The sequence below is a fragment of the Panthera tigris genome, chromosome B2 (assembly GCF_018350195.1).
Source record: "Panthera tigris isolate Pti1 chromosome B2, P.tigris_Pti1_mat1.1, whole genome shotgun sequence".
NCBI classification, from domain to species: Eukaryota; Metazoa; Chordata; class Mammalia; order Carnivora; family Felidae; genus Panthera; species Panthera tigris.
Window position 1 is genome coordinate 25676222 of NC_056664.1, and position 18542 is coordinate 25694763.

Sequence of the window (18542 nt, forward strand, 5' to 3'; positions counted from 1 at the left end):
CCCATTCTGTCGGTTGCCTTTTAGTTTTGCCGATTGTTTCTTTCTCTGTGCAGAAACTTTTTATTTTGATGAGGTCCCAATAGTTCACTTTTGTTTTTGTTTCCCTTGCCATCAGAGATGTATTGAGTAAGAAGTTGCTGCGGCCAAGATCAAAGAGGTTTTTGCCTGCTTTCTCCTTAAGGATTTTGAGGGCTTCCTGTCTTACATTTAGGTCTTTCATCCATTTTGAGTTTATTTTTGTGTATGGTGTAAGAAAGTGGTCCAGGTTCATTCTTCTGCATGTTGCTGTCCAGTTTTCCCAGCACCACTTGCTGAAAAGACTATCTTTATTCCACTGGATATTCTTTCCTGCTTTGTCAAAGATTAGTTGGCCATACGTTTGTGGGTCCATTTCTGGGTTCTCTATTCTGTTCCATTGACCTGTGTGTCTGTTCTTGTGCCACAATTCCTTCCAAAATTCTTAGCAGAGTGTTACCCTCATCTTCCTCTGGATATCTGTGGCATGCACATCTAAAGCCATTCTCTAAATAGATAAGGTCAGAGCATAGGACAGTGGGACTCCCTGTCACTGGATGAGGACTATGCATCTACTGGGACCTTCACTGGCGAACACTGAGTTTGCAGTCAGTTACAATTTCAGATTTTTTTTTTTTCATGTGAACTGCTACTACAACAGGCCTCCTATCTCTGGTATTTGTGAAAAATTAATTTCTTAAAATCTAAATGTAAAACATCTATATTCTCTTTGTTACACTTTTTCATATTGGTTTGGGACGACATTTCAGTCATGGGAGTTCCTTTGAATAAACATTAGATTTGTGCTTTTTGTGAATGTATTCTTTGGCTCCTTTATGACTACTGAAGTTGTTTATGAGGGAGTAAGACAGGACCATACCAAAGGCAGAGCCCTGCAGCACACCTCCAGAGACCTCAGTCCTCAAGTGAGCCAGCTTTTAGGTCATTTCCATAAACATCTAACACTCCTTTGCTGTACATGACAATCACAGGCTTTGGTAAATGCCTCTTTCTCAGTTCTAAGTTCCCAGGGCCAATTTCTTTACACCATCTTCTGCCATGTATATTGTTTCCTCTCTGTGCTCCAGTTGATTGTCCTGGGACTTATACCCCTCTTGTTTGGCTCCATTTCCATTTAAATTGGAGTTAGCCTAACTTTTGCTTTGAAAAGGTTTTTTTCCACTCACCTTTCATCAAGAAATTTTACTGAATATCATGTCATCTGTCCACACAGCTTGATTTATTCTGGACTATAACCTTCAGTCATCTATCCAGGCTTTTTTCCACCATATTCGTTAAACATCTACTATATGTTTTGTGTTTTTCTGTATACTCGGGATAGGGCAGTGAAAAACAGGGTCAAAGCCCTGTTTCCACGTGACAATTTGTGAAAAAGACATAATGCATTCATAAACATGATGACTTGTGATGGCAATGGGGGCTGGAAAGCCAACAGAAAGTAACTTGGAACAAGGGCAGAGGCCTAGGGGCCAGGTTAGGTCCCAAAAAAGAGGTGGCACTGAGCAAAGACCAGACTTACAAGAAGTCAGCCATTCCAGGAAGAGGTAGTAGCAGCAACAAAGATCTGGAAGAAAGTGGGACATCTTTCAATATCTTTGAGATATTGAAAACAGACCCAGGAAATGGGGGGGGGGGGTGATGAGGTAAAAAAAACAGATTGACAGGTATATTTGCTTTTCAAAATTAATTAATTAATTAATTAATTTAGAGAGAGAGAGCAGGCGCAAGCAGGGGGAAGGGCAGAGGGACAGAGAGATGATCTTTTTTAAAAAAATTTTTTTGGGGGGGGGCACCTGGGTGGCTGAGTCGGTTAAGTGTCCAACTTTTGCTCAGGTCATGATCTCACGGTTTGAGAGTTCGAGCCCCATGTTGGGCTCTGTGCTGATGGCTTGGAGACTGGAGCCTGCTTCAGATTCTGAGTCTCCCTCTCTCTCTGTTCCTCCCCCGCTTGCACTCTGTCTCTCAAAAATAAAGATAAAAAAAATAAAAAAAAATAAAAAATGTTTTAACATTTATTCATACCTTTGAGAGACAGAGAGAGACAGAACATTAGTGGGGGAAAGGCAGAGAGAAAGGGAGACAGAGAATCCAAAGTAGGTTCTAGGCTCTGAGCTGTCAGCACGGAGCCTGGCACAGTGCTCGAACCCATGAATTGAGAGATCATGACCTGAGTCGAAGTTGGGCGCTTAACCGACTGAGCCACCCAGCCGCTCCAGAGAAAGAGAATCTTAAGCAGGCTCCACACTCAGCGCAGAGCTTGACACAGGGGTTGATCCCAGGACCCCAGGATCATGACCTGAGCAGAAATCAAGAATTGGATGTTCAACCAACTGAGCCACCCAGGCGCCCTGACAGGTATACTTCTAAGAGAAAATTAATTTTATGAATATTTCTGCTATCCTGGTAAGGGGAACTGAACTTACATGAAGAAGGAGAACTACTGGAGTGTTCCTGGCATTAAACATCTTAGCAGATGACTGGTTTTTTAAATAATGATGACATTTGGCCCTCTAGTGGATAAAGTTATGTTACACAGCTGACATTTTAACACTAGGTTTGTGCCATTATTTGTCAGAAAATAAAAGGACTAGAAGAAATTTTCATAGGTTATTGTATCTATGTCTCTAATCTCAATCGTTAAGCTGCCCAAGAGATGAAAATGTAGCTAATGCAGAATTTCTCAGGAGCATCTAGACACCTGCAGCCACAGCCCAGGGGCCAAAATTATTCATTGTCATGAAATTGCTGTGTCTCACCTAAAGCTGTCACACCATTTATAGGAAAACATTATTTGCAGAGTGATTTTGAGTCATTTTGCTTGTTTTAACAAGTTAAAAATAAGTTATTGAAATAAGTTTAATAATTCCTTAGGTAGATAGTAATTCTCACATTTCTCTTTTAAAATAAATACAGCTCTTGGTATGCAAAAATTAACTTTTTAAGTTTAAAATGTTTCCATGCTCATGGAATACTGTAAATTTTGTTGATGTCTTTAAAGGTTGATTATCTAAAACAAAATATCCAGAGAGCACAATAACATGGAAATAATTTACTTGTAAGAACTACATTTAACATATTCACAAAACACTGTTGTGAGACTTATAACTCCATCAAGCTTCATGTTGATTAAAAGTATAACAGTTTGCTCTAATTACAGTTTCTTTTTATTTTTTGTAATGTTTATTTATTTTTGAGAGACAGAGAGAGCACACACTTGGGGAAGGGGCAAAGGGAGAAGAGGGAGAGAGAGAGAGAGAGAGAGAGAGCGGGAGAGGGAGAGGGAGAGGGAGAGGGAGAGGGAGAGGGAGAGGGAGAGAGAGAGAACCCCAAGCAGGCTCCTCACTGTTAGCAAAGAGCCCTACATGGGGCTCAATCTCACCAACTGTAAGATCATGACCTGAGTGGAAATCAAGAGTCGGATGCTTAACCAACTGAGTCACCCAGTCACCCCACAGTTTTTTAAATTGAATGGCCAAACAAGCTAATTCAAAATTAGCTTTTTGAAAAGAGGGAGGGGGGAAAATCAAGATTTTTGTGGGAGTGCTGGATGATCAATGATCAGCTTGTTTGAAGGTCAAGTGTAAGAGTAACTCCCTTCTACTTTCAGGATGTGGGGCAGGAGGAATAATTCAAGTGCAGGTGAAGGGTCATGAGGAAAACCCCATGGAGGACTGATGCTTCTTACTGTTGTAGGTCAAGCTGGGGCAGGAAGACTCGGTGGGAAGTAACGCTGGCAGCACCCAAGATGAGAGGCATGAAGACGTCTTCTTGTTAGGAAGAGCTCCCTTTCGCCCACCAGCATTGAGACCTCAGATTGGGAGAAAGAAGCATGCACACAGCATTGGAGAAATCTGTGTGAACACTCGGGGAAGCTCTCCTTTCAAACACAAACCGAGGAAGGAGTCCCTTGCATTCTACGTGGAGAGGGCACTTGTAGTCTGACGGACTTTGATTGACTTTCAATGACAGTGTTCTTCTTATAATGCCTTCTATCAGTCCATCTTGTTTTGAGCATCTGATTTTCACTTTTTTCAGTTCCTTTTCTAGAAAGTCTACTTTGCTTTGGAGCATAGATTTGGGAGCACTGAGTTTTTCATACAGTGACTTGGCATTTCAGATGACTTTACTCAAGTCTGGTGGTCTTTACAGGTGAGTCTTCATACTCTTTCATAAGAATGCCAAATTTGTGGATTCGTTTATACTTATTCCAATGAATGCAGCACGTGTTTCCCCACTCAAGCCCGGCTTTTATCTGACCGGGAACTTCTGCACAAAATGAAAAAGACTGTAAAAATTTCAGCTACTACTGCATGGTACTACCAACTTGGGCAGACAGCTCAGAGCACAGGGGCTGGCCTCGCCTTCAGGCAACCCCACCACAGCCTGGCAAAGCCCCTACAGGACTAGCCTCAATGTCTCCTCCAGCCCGCTGGGGACTGACTCCTTACAGTGGTTGCTGGGGCTGTGTCTATCAGAGAGTGCTCCAGCACAGGACCACTTGTCACACAGCACAAGGGACAAATCTCATGGGAGAAGAGTCGGCATGAAAACAACCTCACCTGCGCCTGTCCCTGCCCAGGACTCCTTTATCTTTTGCTCATACGTTCTACTCCTTTCTCAATATAACTCTGTAATTATAAATCCAGCGACTTGTCAGGCATTTGGAGGTACATTAGTCTGTTAGATCACTTGACATTATTTTGTCTATAGTAAAATATAATGCACGGATCATAAGGATAATTGAAAAGTTAATTATAAGGCATGTACCCAAGTAACCCAGGTCAAAAAATCAAATACTCTTCCCTCCAAGTGGCCCCTCCAGATAACAGCCCCCACTTCCCCTAATAGGTAACAAGTCTTCTGACTTTTGAAATCATTTTCCTTGCTTTTCTCTAAAGCAGTACAATTTGCTTTAAGCTTGATTTTGAGATTTATATAAGTGAAATAATGTTGAAATGTAATCTTTTGAAACATTTTTTAATGTTTATATATTTTTTTAAGGCAGAGAGAGAGACAGAGCTCAAGCAGGGAAGAGGCAGAGAGAGAGAGGGAGACACAGAATCTGAAGCAGGCTCCAGGCTCTGAGCTGTCAGCACAGAGCCTGGCTTGGGGCTCAAACTCACAAACCATAAGATTGTGACCTGAATCGAAGTTGGATGATTAATTGACTGAGTCACCTAGGTGCCCCTTGAAATGTAGTCTTTTTGAATTGATCTTCTTTTGCTCAACTTATGTTTTGGAATTTTATCCCTGTTGTGAACCCAGTAATAATTTCACATCCCACTGGATGGACATATCAGTTCTTGTATCTATTCTTGTACTATTGATCTTTGTAGCTCACCAGTAAAGCTACTTGAACACTCCTGTACATGTCTTTGATGTAAATGTGAACAAATTTCCCTAGGAGAAGGAATAATTGCCAGGTCAACATTCTTAAATAACATTGAACTCTTTTCCAAAGTACTTTTATCAGTTCATAATCCCCCAAGGAGTGAGAGGATTCCAGTGGCTCTATATACTTGCCCATACTTGGAATTGTTAGAATTAAAAATTTTTGTCAATATAAGGTATTTCACTAAAATTTGTATTTAACACCTTTTTATGCATTATAAACCATTTGGATTTTTCTCTTTGAAAGGGTTTATTCAAATTATTTGCCTTTTTAAAAGTTTTTATTGTGATCTGTATAAGTTATACACATGCACACACACACAGACAACAGTCTTTGCTTGATTTAAAAATATTTTTTTAATGTTTTATTTATTTTTGAGACAGAGAGAGAAAGAGAATGAGTGAGGGAGGATGAGAGAGAGAGGGAGACACAGAATCTGAAGCAGGCTCCAGGCTCTGAGGTGTCAGCACGGAGCCCAATGCGGGGCTCGAACTCACAAACTGTGAGATCATGACCTGAGCTGAAGTTGGACACTTAACCAACCTAGCCACCCAGGCACCCCTTTGCTTGATTTTTGATGGTGCTTTAAGTGGTATTTTTCTTTTAGTTTCATTTCCTGTCTGTTGCTAGTCCATAGAAATACTGATATTTTAGTCATTGTCTTGCTAAACATGCTTGGTAAATCTAAGTATAGAGCTGAATAAAATGATTAGTGCACTTATCAGAATGGCCATATATAAAACACTGCCCCTAAAGGATTTAGGATATCTTTTCTTATAATCCACAGGAATATTTACAAAAATTGGCCACATCCTGGACTATGAAGCAAGTCTCAAAACACTTCTGAAGATTAAAATAATACAGAGATCATGTTCTCTAATCACACTACAATTAACCTAGGAGTCAATAACATAGACAATTAGTTCTCAAACATCTACTGGTGCTTCTTTGAGATTTTCTCATGGGTTTTATGAATGTGGCTGTGGATCTTTGAAAAATTTATACTGCATCTCGTTTATTGTGCACCTTGAACCAGTGGTTGATGTGTTCCCACATGACAGCATAGACGGGAAGGGCTTTTTACCTGGATTTGGAGAGTTGTGTGGTTGCTGGATGTGGGAGAACAGGAAGGGCATGCGGCTTACAGCTCATCCCTTGGGCACAAGCCACTGATCACAGTTAGGGGGTGGACACGCTGGATGACATGGCAGCCAGCGTCAAGCTGATTGATCCTGTGGCAGGGGAGAAAAGGGAGACAGGAAATAAGATAATCACTAACATCCAACATTTTTCATTACTACTTTTTAATTTTTATTCAAGTATAACATACATGCAGAAAAGCACAAAAATTATGTGTACAACTCAATGTATTATCACAAAATGAATACATCTGTGTAACCACTACCCATGTCAAGAAATGCCACATTATCAGCACCCCAGAACCCTCCCCACCTTGTGCTGCTCCCACTCACCACCCTTGTGTTAAACATGAAACTGGGATTTGCTTTTGTCAGTTATGGTAAGACCACTGGTATGGAAATGATAATCATGAAGGAAATTTATACTCACAGATCCCTAGAAATAAAAGGCAAACCAGGCTACACCACACCAGACCATGTAGGACCTGGGCCAGGAGGCAGAAGGCAAGAGGGCAGAGCATGGCCCAGAGCCTTTATAGGGGTTCTCACGGGAAGGAACGGGCAAGGCAAGGTAGGTACTCTAAGTAAACTTAAGGATTGGGTAATTTAAATCATTTTGCTGGGCTCTGGGCTATTTAGGTGGTTTCTAGCTATCTGGTACCTGGCCCTGGGGTGATTTAGGGCAGGGTGATTTAGGGCAGGGGGAGCCCTGGCTTGGGGTGTGGGAGTTTGATAAAAAAAGATAGATGAGAGTATGGTCACCCAACTGGTTGGTTTGTATGCCAAAGTTTCACTCTCAGGGTAATCATTCCCAATCCCTAGAAATTAGCTAGCCTTGGTGGGGGCACTCTTTCCAGGATCAGGGCCTCAAATGCCAGAGCACCAAGAATACAGAAAATAAGAAAAATATAGTCAATATAATACTCCTTCCTCCCCAGAGAGAGCATCTTTCCTGACTTCAAACACCATGAGTTAGTTCTGCCTGTTTTTGAATTTTTCATAACTGGAACCATATAGCTTATACTCCTTTGTTCAACAGTGTATGGGGGAGATTCAGTCATGTTGTTGTGTATTGCTGTAGTGTATTCATTTCCACATGTAGTGTATACATGTAGTGTATTATTATGTCGTGTTAATTCATCTAGTTTTCTGGGGCACCTGGGTGGCTCAGTCGGTTGCAGGTCAACTTTGGCTCAGGTCATGATCTCAAGGGTTCATGAGTTTGAGTCCTGCATTGAGCCCCACATCAGGCTCTGTGCTGACAATGCAGAGCTTGCTTGGGATTCTCTCTCTCTCTCTCTCTCTCTCTTTCTGCCCCTTCCCCACTCGTGCTTTCTCTCTCTCAAAAAGAAATAAATAAGCTTAAAAAATTATCTCTTCTTCTGTTGATGGGCATTTAGGTGGTTTCCAGTTTGGGTCTAACATAAATAATGTTGCTATAAACATTCTTGTACATATTTCCAGGTGCACGTGCTCACAGCACATTTTCACTGGGTATATTCCTGGGGGTGAAATTGCTGGATCACAGTTAGGGTAAACGTGTTTGAGGTTTAGTAGAAATGGCAGATATTGTCCAAACTGGCTATACCATCAGAGTGTATGAGAGTATCTCTGCATGAACTTTGGTAGTGGCCATACAGTTTAAAGCCACAAGTAGAACACTCCAGTGTTATTCAACAGAATAGTTACTTTGTCTTGATCTTAGATAGTAAATGTATTGATTTAGGAATGGTTTCCTTTTATATTTGACCCAGATTACTAACCCCAGGTAAGTACAAATGCAAAATACCAGGAGAAAAAAAAAATTCAGAACACTTTTTTTTGTTTGTTTATGTGTCTCTGATTGTCATTTAACACATTTTCAGTGAAGTTTTGCACTCTTGACTATCTCACATTGACCTCTTAGCAGAAGCTAATAAGCGGTTCTTTAAATCTGTATGAAATGATGGACAGGTTACCAGATGTGATCAAATCATTTCAACTTAATTGTGGCTGGTTTCAATAAATGTTGGTTTCTTTATTCTAATAAACTATAAAGCACTCTACAATCTTAGTTATTAAATTCTCGCTGCTTTTTTATTACTAGGGAGAGTATTTTTATTACTCATTACTGTAATACAGTGATTTCTTTGTTCCTTTTCATTATAAATAAGTTCTCACAGTTGAAAAAAATCTATAAATCCATTCACACTATATTATCCATACTAAGTAAAACAATAGGATTTTTCCTCTGCCCCCTTTTCATGTTGAGATTTGCCAAAAAAAAGAACACAAAAAACAAACAAAAAACAAACAAACAAAAAAAACAGGGGAGAAGTTCCATGATGCAGAATTATTTCATACCCTCAATACTATAAATTTTGGTGAAACTACATACCCAGATCTTTAAAGGGAGAAACAAAAGCCCCACAGAAATAGTTATTGCCTTTACTATTCAACCATAGCCATCCATTCTGTTTTAACAGTCCAGGAAGAAAAATTGATGAGTCTACGCTTTAGCATAGTGGCTAAGAAATACTTCATTCAAACAGATGTGAGTTGTCATTATGTGTGAGATGTGAGCTGACTCAGTTGGTGTAGTCATCACCTGTGAGGAAGTATTGGGGCTGAGTTTTCACTTTGGTACTAGAAAGACAGTGACATCAAGGATGTTGTTTGGAGCTGTTTCTGTTTTCTCTTATCCCGGAGGCCCCCCTTTTCCCTTAGGCAAGAGTTCCCAAATTTGTTCTCCACACCAAAAAATAAATACAAACAAATAACCTCAGAGTTTGGAGTATATCATACATAGATGGGACTCAAAAATTTGCCCTCTAAGAGGTGACACATTATAATCATCTCAGTCATTCATATTTTAGTAAGAAATGGCCCATCAGATCCTTGCCAGGGATCTGAGATTGCCTAGAACTCAGAGAGATGCTGATTCCCTGGGGAGGACACTGCTCCTGGCGCGGAGACCACACTCACCTCAGCCTCTATGGAAGCACACAGACTCCTAGGACGTCATCTGGGGTAAGAGCCAACGCCCTGCCCACCCCGGCGGCACTCCCCTTCCGCAACTATAAAGGCCTTTGGCCGCGGCGCTTCTTCCTACACCTCGCGCCCCACTTCCCGGAGCCCGTCCAGTGCGGAGCCGGTAAGACCAGGGCCAGGGGCACGCGCAATGGGGAGGTGGCCGGGCGGGACAGGCCAGCCCGGGGCTCCGAAGGGCCCGGAGCTCTGGATGGCTGGTGATCCCCGCAGGCTCCGCCCGTCCGCGCCGACCGCTGCCGGCGCGGCATTCCTGCGCCACGGTCGCCACCGCCCCCAGCCGTGCGCTCCGCCCCCGGGCGCCCCCGATCACCCTCCACCGCGGCCGGGCTTCCAGGCCAGGCGGGCCAGCTGGAGACTGAGGTCGGGCTTGTCGGCAGAGCCGTAGCCTGAGATCAGAATGTTTTCCTTCCTGTTCTTTTTCCCTGATCTGTTTGTGACAGTTTCCAGGCGGCCCGGGCTGGTGCTCGTTTCTGGCTTCTCCTTTCTGCGGATGGAGGAGGGGAAAGGAGACCAGTGCGATCCTAGAGATTCTTTATCAACAACAAAAATGTAGTTAATGACTTACACGCTAAGCAGCCGGCACAGCTAGTAGTCTTCCCTGCCTATATGCGGGGACATTGAGGCTCTGATAGAAGTCACGATGGTTAAGTGGGTGGCTGGTCCCAGAGGTCAGGTGCACCTACTTGTGCGCTGCCTCGCAGGAGTAGCCTGTCACCTTGTCCCTGTCGGGCTGCCTTGCCTAACTTGGACCTGCGTTGGGGTTTTCAACTCCCACATCCTACACTAGCTATGAGACTTGGGATTCTTAACCTCTGGAAACGTTAGACTGAATCTCAATAATGAGGACAATTGTATCTCCTTTAGTGGAATTTGCTAGAGTGCATAGGTAGGTAGTTATGATTTTCTAATTAGAAACATTCTTATTTCAGGTAAATATGGGCGGTGGATTCATTGCCCAAAGGAATGAGAGGCTTGAACCAAAGGAGCATGGAAATGTGTGTGCTCCTAAACTTAGGAAAGGCCCAGAGTGGGCCCCTCCTCAGGCTCACCAGTCTGCAAGCTCAGAGCCTTTTAGGGTAGCCTGGGTCCCGATCCTGTGTCCCTGCTGAGTCCCTGGCCAGTCATCCCTAGTCCTGCATTTGTGCACATGCGCTCCTGAAAATAGAGAGAGAGATAGAGAAAATGCAAGTTTCATGGCGGTTGGCACAAGCTGAGGAGGACATGGGGAAATGCGGTTGCCTACTTTGCTGGTGTGGGCAGTGGGCAACTTGGGGCCTCTGTTTTGTGTTGCAGTCTTCACCATGGAGCAGCTGAGCACAGCAAACACCCAGTTCGCGGTGGACATGTTTCACGCTATGAATGAGGACAGTCCTACTGGGAATATATTCTTCTCTCCCTTAAGCATTTCATCAGCATTGGCCATGATCTTTCTGGGGACTCAAGGTGCTACTGCAGTACAGGTGTCCAAGGTCAGCAGAAACACCCAAAGACAACCTGCTTTTCCTTCCATCTCCCTGCTGATGGCTAGTCTCTACTGAAAAGTGCCTTTGAGTTCTTACAGTGTGTTTTTAAAACTGTACTTCTGTGTTCCACAACTATACATTGTGAGGTCAGAATATCAGAAGAATCCCCAAGAACAATCCATTTGTATGCAGGCTTTCATTCACAATCGGGTCCTTACAGAGCACCTGCTATATGCCAGCTACCGGTTTTTGTTTGGCTGAGGGAACAGCAGCGAAGAAAGCCGACAAAGCCCCTGCAGTGTGCCCCTTGTAGTCCAGTGGGCTTTCCTGTAAGCCATCACATCTCTTCCTGAACTAGGATTTACCAGTTTCTGCCTCGCATGTGGTGCCCTGCTCCTCATAAGTAATGTCTATTATGTAACATTACTTTCCAGCATAATGACACATGGGAAACACACATAGTGAAGTTGGCAGTGGTCAGCTTTTAAGGGGACAAGGCAACTGTGTGATTCTGTATTCCCTCTGCCTAGCTCCGTGCCTGGCACCAAGTGTGGCTCACTGGGCTGTGACGTGGCTGTGTGAGCGGGAGGGCCCTGCAGGGAGAGAGAAGTGAAGCGTAGCAGCTGTTAAGGGCAAGTCACTAGCACAGCAGGAGAAGCAGCTGCAGTGACTCGCCCTCCTCCTGTCCTGAGTGGGTGGGGAGGGCACTTCTGTACTAGATAGTTTTTAATTCTGAGAGGGGAACTCTGGCTTTGTTCGGAACCTAGGGAAAAGGAGTGCTGAAAGTGGTCTTTCTAACATACCAGTCACAAAGTGCACAGCACCTGCAGCTAGGGACAGTCCAGCCCTGGATTCAAGCTGACGGACCTGTTCCAGCTACAAAGCTTCTATTGCTGTACTTTATGGAGAACCAGTCATCTTTATCAGTGCAGATATGACAGCATTTAAAAATTTTCAAAAATCCACTTTTTTTTTTTACCCCCTGGTACTAATTGTTAGTTGCTCTCGCAGGGTAATATCAGCTTCATTTTGAGGCTTTCCAGGGATTTTATGACTTCAGTAAATAATAGTTTTAAGCGCCACCCCCCCATTTCAATTGAAGCAGATTGAGCATAGCAACTATGCAAACATTCCATATCTTGGTGAGTGAATGCACTTTGTACACCGTATAGGTTTGTTCTTTGTGTCTTAAGAGCAAGGAGCCAGCCCAGGCCTCATAAAACCGTAAAGGGACTTTTGATCTGTAACTGATACATGGGGGATTAAACTTTTGCCAAATGTTAAGTTTAAAGAAGTTATTTTTAAATAAGTGAGTTACTGATGCTAATGGTATAAGGAAAAAAAATCCCTCTATCTGCAATATCTTTGTGTTCCTGCATAGGTAATGATTCTTATTTTTACTGTTTATTTCTGAGAAATTTCAGTGAAATTATATTAGATTCAGAATAAGACATAAACATACCATTTAGAATTTTCTTTGGATAAAAAAGCAGACTTGTATAAATATTTAGGTTATTAACCCCTCATATTGCAGAGCTATAATTTTAACAAAAAGTGATGTAAAAGCAGTTTCTAGTGTTGTAATTATTGTGTCTCACAAAGCTGTACATTTTGGATTCTCTATTATTTGTTCTCCAATGAGAAATTAATAAAATATTGGGCTGGGGATCATGAATAATCAGTAATAAAAACCCATTAATTTAATATGATGGAAGCAAATGCCAAGGAATCACTTTATAATTTCAAACCAAATGGTTATAGAAAGAATGTTTTCTTTATTTTAGGCTCTTCATTTTGATACAGTTGAGGAGATTCATTCAAGATTTCAGAGTCTGAATGCCGATATCAACAAATGCGGAGCCTCCTATATTCTGAAACTTGCTAATAGGTTGTATGGAGACAAGAACTATAATTTCCTCCCTGTGAGTACTTTGCACTTCATGTTCAAAAGCTTACTAGACAGGGGCACCTGGGTGGCTCAGTTGGTTGAGTGTCCAACTCTTGATTTCAGCTCAGGTCATGATCCCAGGGTTGTGGGATCAAGCCCCATGTCCAGCTCTGTGTTGAGCTTGGAACCTGCTTAAGATTTCCCCCTGCCCCCACCTCTATCTCTCCCCTTCTCCCCCACTCTCCCTTGCTCATGCATGCTCTCTCTCTCTCTAAAATTTAAAAAAAAAAATTTTTTTAGAGAGAGAGAGAGAGAGACAGCTCGAGCAGGGGAGGGGCAGAGAAAGGGAGACACAGAGTTCAAAGCAGGCTCCAGGCACTGAGCTGTCAGCACAGAGCCCATTGTGGGAGTGGAACTCACAAGCCGTGAGATCAGGACTTAAGTTGAAGTTGGATGCTTAACTGACTGAGCCACCTAGGTGCCCCCCATCTCTAAAATAAAAAAAAAAAAACACAAAAAAACAATAAAACACTCACTAGACAATGCAGATTTTTTTCTAGCATAACCAAGTTCATAGAAATCAGTTTTAATTGTTATAAAAATCCAGAAAAATGGTACAGAATGAAAATATATGACAGTCAGAATTCTTATTAATCCATGTGGTTTCATTTTATAGTCTTCACAGTGAAAAGATTGATCCTGGCTGTTTTACTAAACCATGAATTCCACAATTCATTTCCAAGTACAATCAGTATGTTCTTATTTATGAAAATGTTAGCCAAGGTTGGAAAAGAATTGGTAAATTTTATACAATACCGAAACTACTGAACAGCAGTATTACAGTACTTAAAAACTATGGTACTTAAAAATAGTTAAGATGGTAAACTTAATGTTATGTGTTTTTTTACCATAATGAAAAAATATAAAGTTAGAATTTTTTTGTTACAATGAAATTTATACTTTTTTTTGTTACAATGAAATTTTAGGAAACAAACATTTTCTGTTTTTGTTTTTTTAAACAGGAATTCTTAGCTTCGACTCAGAAAATGTATGGTGCTGAATTGGCCAGTGTAGATTTTCAGCAAGCCTCTGAAGAAGCAAGGAAGGTGATTAATGAGTGGGTCAAAGGGCAGACAGAAGGTGAGAGACCGGGCAGAACCTAATCATTCTCCTCCTGCCAGCTTCCCCACCTGCATCTGATTCCCCCTTCTTTTTTCCTGTTCCCTCATCCTGACTCTGGGAATCTAGGAGTTCATCCTGGGAATGAGCTCTGCACTGCCCAGTTGGACAGCGTTTGGGTGTAGAAATTCTTCCAAGAGGAAACTTCAACATGATTTAACTGAAATAGCTAAATACATTTCCCCCCATATGTTCCCAAAGCTACATTTTAAAATTAAAACTCACATTGTAGAATAAAAGGAATAAAAAAATTTGAGGAAAATCCAGCCTGGCCCCAATTATTTAATATATATATGGAAAGAAATATCCTAATACTTGTGAATGAATATTCACAAGCTGCTGTGGTCATAAATAATTTTTGTGAACTTCTTGTTAGTTTTTGTGAACTTAGAATCAGGGATGGTAGCTGGGACTGTCTGGTACAACTCTCTCTAGTCTAGTCATGGAAGGAGTCAGGGCACCGAACACTTGTCTTCCATACGAAGAACTGTTCATGGCCATGCGGTGGTCAAGGTGGATCCTGTGTTTCAGTGGAGTAGCTGTCCTACCTTTTGGATATTTATTAAAATCTTGTGTTTTGTTTTGTGTGTGTGTGTGTGTGAGAGAGAGAGAGAGAGAGAGACAGAGACAGAGAGAGAGAAGGCTTCTGCTTAGTGGATTTGAAAAAGTGATTTACTAGTGACTCAAAATATTTTCATCAAGGATTTTTTTTTTCCTGAAAAAGAATGGCCATTCACAAAATCAGCCTCATTGTTTACCACAAACTCCAGAAAATGAGAATTTTCTTGTTTTGGCCCTTTACCCCTTTATTTGGCATATTTAAAGTGCAAACATGTTAGTAGGGTTTTCCTAACTTAATACCATGTTAAAGGAAAATTAAGTACAGAATATGCTTTTGAATTGCATTTCAGGGAGAATCAAATGTCAGTTCCAATTTGGAATTCGGATATGTGGATCTTTTTTAAAAGTTAACTTTATCATTTTAGGGAAAATCCTGGAACTATTGGCTCCAGGTGTGGTTGACAGCATGACTAAGCTTGTGCTAGTGAATGCCATCTATTTCAAAGGGAACTGGGAGGAGGAGTTCATTAAGGAAGCCACTGACAATAAGCCCTTCCGCTTGAATAAGGTAAAGTGATGTAACTGGCTCAAATTCCTCTTTGCTCTAAGGATATGCAGATAAAAAGTGAGTGATTTTTTTTTTCAACTGTCCAGAAAGAGACAAAAATGGTGAAAATGATGTATCAAAAGAAGAGATTTCCATATGGCTACATTGAGGACCTTAAGTGCCGCGTGCTAGAACTGCCTTACCGAGGCAAGGAACTCAGCATGATTATCCTGCTGCCAGATGACATTGAGGATGAGTCCACAGGTCTCAAGAAGGTAACCATTCCCAGCTTCATGCTTCATGTGTCCTGATGTATCGATTCTGCCTTGTGTGGTCGTGAGTGCTCACGCTGGCAGTAGGTGCTTGTTATGTGTTTACTGATGTGACTTTTCTTTCCAATGTTCTGTCATTCCTTTGTAAAGTAGCTTATGGACGTTACTACTCGAGCCCTAAGTTTCAATTTTCAGCTACTGTCAGTGAACAGGTGTGGTGGAGAACATCTAAAGATTTATATTAAATGTAACATGGGCCAGTGGCAACTCATGGCAACTCTCCTAAAAGAACTTTAGGGGAAAGGGCAATGTAATGAAAGTTGTTTTTTGAAACAAATTTTTGAAAATTAAAAATCCCAGGGGTGCCTGGGGCGGCTTAGTTGGGTAAGTATCTGACTTCGGCTCAGGTCACGATCTCGCAGTTCCTGAGTTCGAGCCCTGCGATGGGCTCTGTGCTGACAGCTCAGAGCCTGGAGTCAGCTTAGGATTCTGTGACTCCCTCTCTCTTTCTTCCCTTCCCCTGCTCATGCTCTGTCTCTGTCTCTCAAAAAATAAATAAATGTTAAAATTTTTTTTTTAATTTGAAAACCCCAAAACATTATACTACATAGTTTCATCATGTGTTATAAAACCCTATTACACTGCTCATTCTTGCTGCAATTCATATAGATTGTGAATTAAATTTCCAATAGCTACACAGCAGAAAAAAACTCATGTGACATGTTGGCTTGAGCGCTAAGCCTGTGTTCTAATATGAACTTTGTATGTGATTCCTATTCTGTGTCATTTAAAGGCTATGCCATCTTATGTCAGGACTCAGAATAGGCAAAACTGTTAAGAGTATGGTTTTCTTCAGCATCTCTAGGCTGCTGTGTGGTTTTTCTCTACCCTATCCTTGATCAAACTTGCTTTCAGGAAGAGATGTAATATTAGCCATTTCCAAGTATAGAGTATGTATTAGAATCAACGTGTTCTTTTTTTCAGTTGTATCTCCATATTCGTCTCTTTCTCTGATTATATAAAAAAGAGTCTCTAGCCTCATGAAAGAAATAATCAGCATCATTAGAACAAGTGGGTAATGGTTCTGTTCTAGCCCAATAGTAGTAATTATAACAGTAATGAAAATAGCTGTCTTTTATACTATGTGCCAAGCACTTTATGTATATTAACTAATTTAATACTCACACAGTGCTGTAGGTAGGTACTATTGTTACTCCTTTTTAAATGAGGAACTAGGTCTTTTTCTATTTTTACTTAGGAATGAAATCTATTAGAGATTACTTCAACTCTGTGAGGTTCACAGATAACCTCTGTGATCAATGGGATTCAGAATAAGTAGAAGAAAGCTTTAAAATCTTCCCTTATACCACTTAACTGATTAGGGTAACACAGCCATCATGGCCTATAACAGTAAGCTGGTGTGGTAGGAGCTTAGTAATTCCTGGGTGGATGGATGGGTGGGAAGGTAAGTGTATGGGTAGGTAGATAGATGGATACTTGATGGACCCAATGTCCATAGTTCCTGTACTTGGGCGCTTGATGGCCTGGAACACAGCTCTGTTATATTATCACTAACCACTGAAAGAAATGAAATCTTTCAAATGGAATCTGTTTCAGCACAAGACATGGAGGAGACTGATGAGCAACTGATAAAATGGGTCCATTCATTCTAATAATGCTTTATTAGTTTACTTATCTAAAACTGTTTTCACCTCTTCTTTTCACTGTTCTCATTCCAGATTGAGGAACAATTGACTTCGGAAAAACTGCGTGGGTGGACCAAAGCTGAGAATCTGGATCGCATTGAAGTCAAAGTCTACTTGCCCAGGTTCAAGCTGGAAGAGAGCTACGACCTTAACTCCCACCTATCCCGCCTGGGTGTAAAGGATCTTTTTAGTAGCAGCAAGGCTGATCTGTCCGGCATGTCAGGAGCTAGAGATCTTTTCATATCAAAAATTGTCCATAAGTCCTTTGTGGAAGTCAATGAGGAGGGCACAGAGGCGGCGGCTGCCACAGCAGGCGTTGCCACCTTTGCCATGCTGATGCCCGAGGAGGAATTTGTTGCCGACCATCCATTCATTTTCTTTATTAAGCATAATCCCTCTGCTAACATCCTGTTCTTGGGCAGATTGTCTTCCCCTTAGAAACTGGAAATACAAGGTCATGCTTAGAGCTTTATTACCTGCACTTTCAATGGTGACAATTTTCATATATCTTTACCAATAAAACTACCATCTGAAAAAAGATCTTTAATTTCCTTTGTAAGTTCAGCTCTGTTGGCTGTTTACATACACCCATGAAATGTATAGATTCTTGACAACATAGTAGTCTATGAACTTGCTATGCTCTCCTGATGGCCAAAGGAAACATGATAATACTATAATTTAGTTTACAGACAGAATTTTGGAAGCCGAAATAGACATTGATTGTAGAAGGGAGGCTAAAAAACAGATATTCAATTGAAATATAGGAGGGCACCTCAATTAAGAGTCTGGGTTGTAAAGACAAACTTGCCTTGGCCAATATTTCTAATCCCTTGTTCTATAAGATTAGTATTTTTTAATTGTTCTTATTCTTTCAAACTATTAAAGAGTCACTGGTGATAGCCTGCCTTCCCTTTTTTTGTTGCCCTTTCTCCTCCCTAATATGGTGTTTGTGTGGGGTCACATGGAGTCAAGGAGTGGGTGCCTTCTCATAAAAGATTCCAAGAAATGACAAAAAAGAATAATGTAGTGGCAGAGACTGTTAAGCAAAGAGGGGGTACAAAGATCTCACTTGTTAACCATCTTCTTGCATGTTTTCTGATAAAAGTTCTTGGTTTCCATCATGTGATACATGTTTTTATGGCAATGGGGTGCCTTTATGCAATGCTGTGGTGTGGAGTTTGGAGAGGGTCTGATCAATATACATGTACTCCTTGGGATAAGGCTTGAAATGATACATTTTCTTGCTCCTGCGAAACCAGTGGGCTGGTTAATAAACTTTCCTAAGATTCTGCAAGCCAGACTGATCTCAGTTCGCTTGTTCACTCTGAT

The 18542-nt window shown here is 41.4% G+C and overlaps 1 protein-coding gene and 1 long non-coding RNA gene across 2 annotated transcripts; one reads left to right on the forward strand and one right to left on the reverse strand.

The window, feature by feature from the left end:
• Nucleotides 1-3447: 3447 nt before the first annotated feature.
• LOC107179075 lies at nucleotides 3448-9619 on the reverse strand. The gene is made up of 3 exons (XR_001509611.2): nucleotides 9532-9619; nucleotides 6513-6660; nucleotides 3448-4302 (listed from the first exon to the last, which is right to left on the reverse strand). It is a non-coding gene; the product is annotated as an uncharacterized LOC107179075 (long non-coding RNA).
• Nucleotides 9613-17753, forward strand: SERPINB1 (serpin family B member 1). Its single transcript, XM_007073167.3, has 7 exons — nucleotides 9613-9700; nucleotides 10891-11066; nucleotides 12845-12982; nucleotides 13971-14088; nucleotides 15114-15256; nucleotides 15343-15510; nucleotides 17247-17753. The coding sequence occupies exons 2-7, from the start codon at nucleotides 10899-10901 to the stop codon at nucleotides 17649-17651; spliced, it is 1140 nt and encodes a 379-aa protein (XP_007073229.1). The 5' UTR covers nucleotides 9613-9700; nucleotides 10891-10898; the 3' UTR covers nucleotides 17652-17753.
• The last annotated feature ends 789 nt before the right edge of the window (nucleotides 17754-18542 follow it).